The sequence below is a fragment of the Oreochromis aureus genome, linkage group 3 (genome assembly GCF_013358895.1).
Source record: "Oreochromis aureus strain Israel breed Guangdong linkage group 3, ZZ_aureus, whole genome shotgun sequence".
In the NCBI taxonomy this organism is placed as follows: domain Eukaryota; kingdom Metazoa; phylum Chordata; class Actinopteri; order Cichliformes; family Cichlidae; genus Oreochromis; species Oreochromis aureus.
This window is the reverse complement of record NC_052944.1, coordinates 27,826,026-27,832,975: the sequence shown is the minus strand read 5'-3', so window position 1 is coordinate 27,832,975 and position 6,950 is coordinate 27,826,026. Positions and strand designations below refer to the sequence as shown.

Genomic DNA, 6,950 nt, shown 5'->3' with positions numbered 1-6,950 from the left:
TTTTAGTTACTCTTAAAGCTGTAAGCTGATGATAGTTATATAAGAGCAGATGCTGCTGGTGCAATAAGCTGTATGTTTTACATCCAATGGATGGATGATCTGATTAGTCAACTAATCACAAAAATGATCGGTGACTATCAAAATAATCTTTTCTGGCAGCCCTAGTTGTAACAGTGCTAAACATACAAAGTGGATGATGATGGTTCTGGCACTGTGTCTGTTGCTGTGGTTTTTGGGGGGCTGATGATCTTATTTTTCCTCCGATTCCTGTGAAAACAACATATCACAGAGATGACACCTTAAAGCTCCAGTGGTAGTGACAAGTCATATGTTTTCACCCTCAGTTTTGAACCACTGCTCTAAAACCATCAGTATTTTTGTAAGAAATAAAAATTATTTCTCAGAGGTTCAGGGTAGCTTAAAACCTGCTGTTTGTTTGGATGGAGATTTACATTAATTATGTTTCTTCCATGCAGGTGTAATTACTGATGTGCAGAGCCTTGCACTGATGCTCCAAAGTGACTGTTGATGTTCCTGTTTTAAATTCACTTCCTCTCTAACATTTAACTCACATTTAGTTGAATAACAGTGAATGAGAAAAAGAAAAAACATCTGTACAACTTACAGTTTTTCCAGGCGCGGTATTATCCCTGGCCACTCAGGATCGAGGCACCGTTCACTCTCATCCTTCAGTATGGCACTATAATATATGACCAAAGCTTTGATTTAAAACCACTTTATAAACAATCCTTATGAATTACTGAGCTCTTATTACAGTTTTTCCCAAATGCTAAAACACAAAAGCCAATCCTCTAAACCAAATGACCAGTTGTTTAAACACATTTACTAAATCTAGCCATCATTTACCAATATCATAAACACATGTGACATGAAGACACAATTCACAGAACACAATCCTCCGTTGTCACAAATCTAACCACATCTTTCCTTGCTAAGACACAAGTTGCAAAAGAACTCTGCTCATATTCTCAAATGAAAGCTCATGTGATGCAAAATGCTTGCCACAGTCAGCAATATTTGAACACAATGAACATACCTGGTGTCATTCATTACACACAACGACTCAAAATTAAAGACACTTGTTGCTAATGCTGTGAACACATGTATAAAAGCAAGTCCAGAGTGGAGATTCCAAACAAACACAATGGATGAAGGCAGAGTCAGGGGAAGAGGAATTCGATGCAGAGGAGGGAGAAGAGCTGGCCCTGGAAGAAGAGAAGCAGGCCAACAAGGAAGAGGAGTTCAAATCAGTTGTGACTGTATTGTAACACATGTCAATTGACAACACATGTTTCTTTCTTTAGAGTTGAAAGAATGCCACATAGAGGTGGGATGGTTGCCATATTTACAGCCGCACAAGAAACCCTCATTGTGGATATGGTTCATGGGAACAACCTCATCAGACTCCGGGAGATCAGAGACAAAGTAATTGCCAATAATGTCAACTTTGAGAGCATTGACGATGTCAGCTTGGCCACAATAGACCGAGTTCTCCGGCGCCAAAAGACGCGGATGAAACAGGTCTATAGGGTTCCCTTTGATCGCAACTGCGCGACACAAAGACCTACGTTACGAGTATGTGCAAGTAAGTATACATCCATGTTCACAGTACAGTTAGTGGACATACTGTGTTGCTCAGTGGCCTACATTACTTCTGGACAATACTGTGCTACCTGATTGACTGTTGTTCTGAACACCTGTGCACTTTCACATTTTCACAGAGGATATTACAGTTGGACGCGATGGCCAGACCTCATGAGTACCTCTTCCTGGATGAGGCTGGCTTCAACCTGCAGAAACAAAGGCAAAGAGGCCGTAACATCATTGGCCAAAGAGCCATCACTGAGGTCCCTGGCCAAAGGGGGGGTAATATTACCCTTTGTGCGGCCATGGGTTCGGAGGGGCTTGTCCACCGGCATGCTGTCCTTGGGTCTTACAACACCCAACGTCTCCTCACCTTCCTAGAGGAGCTAAAAGACATCCTCCTGGACCGCCAACAACACCATCCTGGGCCCGCACATCACATTTATGTGATCATTTGAGACAATGTTCGCTTCCACAGAACAAACCAAATCAGAGAGTGGTTCACCACCAACAGTGACCACTTTTTAAACGTCTGTCTGCCACCCTACTCCCCTTTCCTGAACCCTATAGAGGAGTTCTTCTCATCGTGGAGATGGAAGGCTTATGACAGACAACCATACACAAGAGAGAACCTCCTAAGGGCAATGGAGCTGGCCTGTGTTGACATCCCAGCGGAGGCCTTCCAAGGATGGATTCGCCATTCCAGGGCATTTTTCCCGCGGTGCCTGGCAAGAGACAATATAGCCTGCGATGTGGATGAGGTGATGTGGCCCGATGCAGCTCAGCGACACGATGCTGTACACTGATTTGGTGTGTGTGTGGTGTGAATAACGTAAATAAAAAAAACTTCACACCCTGATCATGTTTTCAAGAGTACTGTTGTGTGCAATAGATTCTGCTTTTGCATTGAGTTGTGTTACAGTAGTGTACGTACATGCAGGATTTTCTATAGATTTATACACTTCATATGAAACTCACGAATCTAAATGCCTAATCCTCTGCAGAGATCTACGACGATCCGTTACTGTATAGTTTCTAAAAATATGCATTGGCTTTTATGAAACAAAGAACCTTCTCACAAATTGAGCATTGTGTTTTCAATTGTTTTGCTGTAGTGTGTAATGATGTGTATAGTGTTTACATTTTTGAAAGCTCCGAGCTGCTCTTTCGGTGTGAAAGTTTGAGTTTTGCAGTGGGAAGGTGTGGTTGTGTTTATGTAGCTTTAGAAAAGGGTGTTGTGTGTAGACATTGGGGAACATGGTGGGAACGTTTGTGAAATGTGTTTTAGCATTTGTGAAAAACTGTAATAATGTGCTCCTGTCACTGTGAGTAACCTTGAGTCACCTTGAGTTGAGTGATGAGAGCCCTCCTTATGGACTTCCTAAGAAGTGGCTTTTGATTCCCGTCCTCCCACAGGGAAATCCTGCAGTTGCAATCCTTTGGCATTTAAACTTTCTACGTTCACTTACTCATAAGGCATTCCTGTGCGATTGCTTTACGTTGAGACATGCCTGCCTTCAGGTGTCACATTTCACCCATTTTGGACTCACTCCAATCACTTATACGTAAGTTTTTCAGATAAAGGATCTCTCGTATTGCTGATCTACTTCCAGAGAAGTGAAATGCCATAATCCTTTTATATGATCAGTCGTAGGAGGCTAAGGAGGCTAAAAGACAGGGCAGTTTTCACAGCTGCATACCTGTGACTCATTAAGCTGTTTTTTAAAAAAAATTAACCACTGTTAGAGGGAAGTGAAAGCAAGTATCATTGAGAATGAAAGAAAAAAAAAGTCTGAAAATCTCAGATTTATTCAGCAGAACCAGGCTCAGGGAGGAGCAGCAATCTGCCTTAACCTTGGGGTGAAGTAAGGAAGATGGGACAAAAGACATGCCGTTGAAGAGAGCCAGAGATTAATAATAACCAATAACTAAATGCAAAGGTGTATAAACACAGTGATTGAGAAAGGTGACTGAAAAAGAAAGACTCAATGCATCATGGGAATTCCCCAGCAGCCAAGACCTATTGCAGCATGCATAAGAGAGGATTTTGGGTCATGTGTACAGCCGTAAATATAAGCTTTATCAAAAAGGAAAGTTTTAAGCCTAATCTTAAAAGTAGAGACAATGTCTGCCTCCTGAATCCAAGCCAACATAGGAGAAATATGCTCTCTCTGTCTAGTCCCTGTCAGTACTCTTGCTGCAACATTTTGGATTAAGTGAAGGCTTTTCAGGGAGTTTTTAGGACATCCTGATAATAATGAATTACAGTAGTCCAGCCTGGAAGAAATAAATGCATGAACTAGTTTTTCAGCGTCACTCTGAGACAGAATTTTTCTAATTTTAGAGATACTGCGCAAATGAAAGAAAGCAGTCCTGCATATTTGTTTAATATGTGCATTGAAGGACATGTCCTGGTCACTTTAATTGGACAGCTACTTCATAGCGTTCCAACCCGTTTTAAATTAATCCACATAAAACAGTTCTGTTATTCAGCTGTAGTGCTGTTTCTGTCTAGAGTTCAGTCTATCACAGTGCATGTTTTAATGTTTAAAAGTAATTTTCCATTTTCTATTCTAAATTTTTCATTTAAATTTCTCTTGTGTGTTTGTTCACCAATTTGGCCCACGCTGTAAGCTACTACTACTACTACTATTACTACTACTAATAATAATAATCCTGCGGGAAACTAACTCTATCAAAGTCGCAGCACTCTTGTGTCAATAATTTCAAGAACATCCTGTTTAAACTGGAGCAGCTGTCACAGTCGTGTGTAGAATGAAAAAAGGACTCAAATGCAGACAAAAAAACAGAACGTGACGTGAATTAACAAAAAACGAGCCGTTTATTAAGGCTGGCAAAATAAATACGAACCAAGGGCATGGGTGAATCTAAACAATAACCTAAACTGGGTGAACTAAAATTAAAACATGAAAAAACCTTAAACATGGGGGCCTGGCATGGATACATAGAAAAGAACTAGCAGGTGACCTGACAAAGACTGAATGAGCAAACACAGACTAAATACATACAAGAGGATAATAAGCGAAGTGGAAACACATGGGGAAACAGCTGATATGAATGGACATAGCGACATCACAAGGGGAGAGTAAAACTAAACACACAGGAACACAGGACCTCTTCAAAATAAAACAGGAAACATAATGAGACGCAGAAATGACAAATTGAACTTGACAACACAAGACCCACAGAGATGAAACACATGACAGCCAAGGGAGACTTAACACAGGGGTTGAAGACACAAGGGGAGTCTAATAACAAAGAACTATAATGGCAACCTAGGCATGATAGAGATGAACTTAGAAAACCTAAAGGACTTAAACATAAAAATAAACTAAGACTCAAAACGCTGGGTCAAAATACCCAGGATCGTTACATTAACTTTTGAGATGACTTTTTTTCATTTTATTTGTTTCATTTTATTTTATTTTTTATGTTGTTGTGCTGGTTGCACTTTTTCTTGTTTCTATGTCCCTGTTTGTCTGCTTACAATTAAAACATTAATTAGTCATTGTAATAAAGTGAAAAGATGTAACTTACTCAACAACTTAGAGGTTTATTGAGTCGGCTTTGGAGTCACTGTTGTACATATCAGAATACAAAAAGAAAACAAAACTTGTAAAAATACACATGAAGTTCACCTCTGATATAAATAATCATGGTTTTATTACATCAGTCTTACATCAGCATACTTTACAAAAGTAAATAAATATATGTATAAAATATATATACATATGCTTATTAATCAGAACTGAAGGATGAGTTGCATTTCTATTTTGTGATGAGAACTAGAGCTGTGCTGCTCCTTCTTCTTGATCCACACATCTTGTACCAGCACTAAACATACAAAGTGGATCATGATGATTCTGGCACTGTGGTTTATGCTGTGGTTGTTTGGGGGCTGACGACTGTTTTTTTCATCTGATTCCTGTGAAAACAACATATTAGAGAGATGAGACTGTGGGTGAATGAAAAAACATGATCTTGCTTTGAAAAACCCCCAAAGAAATTCACTCCCTGCAGTTTGTTAATTGTTCATCCCTCATAGTTATCCAGTGATGCAGAAACATTATTCACCCTGAGCATGTAACCGCTGCTGTAAAACCATCAGTATTTTTAATCACTGATGTGCAGAGTCTCACACTGATGCTCCAAAGTGAGTTGATGTTCCTGTTTTGACTTTACTCACTTTCTCTCTAATATTTAACTCACATTTAGTTGAATAACAGTGAATGAAAGAAAGAAAAAACATCTGTATGACTTACAGTTTTTCCAGCAGCGTTTTGGTGAATTTAGACTCAGGATCGAGACACCGTTCACTCCCATCCTTCAGTGTGACACTATAACATGTAAAGAAAGCTTTGATTTAAAACCACTTTATAAACAATCCTTATTAATGACTGAGCTCTTATTAATAATGTGCTCCTGTCACTGTGGGTACTTACATGACTTCTCTCCTGTTGCAGTGTGGACGAGGCTCATCCACCTTGAGTTGAGCGATGAGAGCGATCCATACTGACTTACTGGTCTTCAAACACCGGCACCTTGGAATAACTGTAAAAGGTAGAAAGTTATATTTAATGTTAAACTGCTGCAGTTTCATATTTTACTTAAACATAAATATATTTAGATTGATTTGTTGTCATAATTCAACTCTTTTCAAGACGCACAAATACACCAATTTGTTTAATGATCCAATAAAACACACTTACCTAGTGAAGTGCAAAAGGCCATGCAGGCCAGGAGAACGATGCACTGGATGGCAACACTTGTCTTCATCTTAAAGCTTTTCAGTTTTTGAGGATCTACTGAAGGCTCAGTCTTCAGTTGGTTTATTCTTCTCAAATATGAAGGATCTCTGCTGCTGTGCGTCTCCTTCTCTTCTTGAGCTGCCTGAGTGTGCAGGACTGAGGTTCATCATCTCTGAACCTCCTTATATACACTCACAGGCACGTGGACCCCGTCCAAGAATGTCTTCCTAAGAAGTGGCTGCAAAAAATCATTTTTTATGTCTGTCCTCCCACAAAACGTGCTGTTGCAATTTTTCATTTAAACTATCTACGCTCACTTACTCATTAGCATTTCCTGTGCGACTGGTTTATGTTGAGACATGCCTGCCTTCAGGTGTCGTTTGTATCTGTTGAAAGTGACGTCACATTTCACTCATTTTGAACTGACTCCAATCACTCATATGTGAGTTTTGCTGATAAAGGATCTTTTGTATTGCTGATCTACTTCCAGAGAAGTGAAATGCAATGAAGCCTTTATATGATCCGTCTAATATGAAAAATTTAGACAGCACAAACTCAGATATGATATGATATGAT

General features: G+C 39.6%; 1 protein-coding gene across 1 annotated transcript; it reads right to left on the bottom strand.

Annotated features, from left to right (window-relative positions):
* Positions 1 to 5,155: 5,155 nt before the first annotated feature.
* Positions 5,156 to 6,558, bottom strand: LOC116327043 (permeability factor 2-like). The gene is made up of 4 exons (XM_031748508.2): positions 6,336 to 6,558; positions 6,069 to 6,177; positions 5,889 to 5,963; positions 5,156 to 5,551 (listed from the first exon to the last, which is right to left on the bottom strand). Exons 1-4 carry the CDS (start codon positions 6,400 to 6,402, stop codon positions 5,503 to 5,505), a joined length of 300 nt encoding a protein of 99 aa, XP_031604368.1. The 5' UTR covers positions 6,403 to 6,558; the 3' UTR covers positions 5,156 to 5,502.
* Positions 6,559 to 6,950: the final 392 nt, after the last annotated feature.

What these genes read in the sequence shown, in the direction of transcription:
- LOC116327043 (XM_031748508.2), bottom strand. Translation starts at nt 6,402, where the DNA reads ATGAAGACAAGTGTTGCCATCCAGTGCATCGTTCTCCTGGCCTGCATG. An exon ending in GGCCTTTTGCACTTCACTAG is followed by an intron (nt 6,178 to 6,335) that starts GTAAGTGTGTTT and finishes TACCTTTTACAG; the next exon opens with TTATTCCAAGGTGCCGGTGT. An exon ending in AAAACGCTGCTGGAAAAACT is followed by an intron (nt 5,552 to 5,888) that starts GTAAGTCATACA and finishes TTGTTTTCACAG; the next exon opens with GAATCAGATGAAAAAAACAG.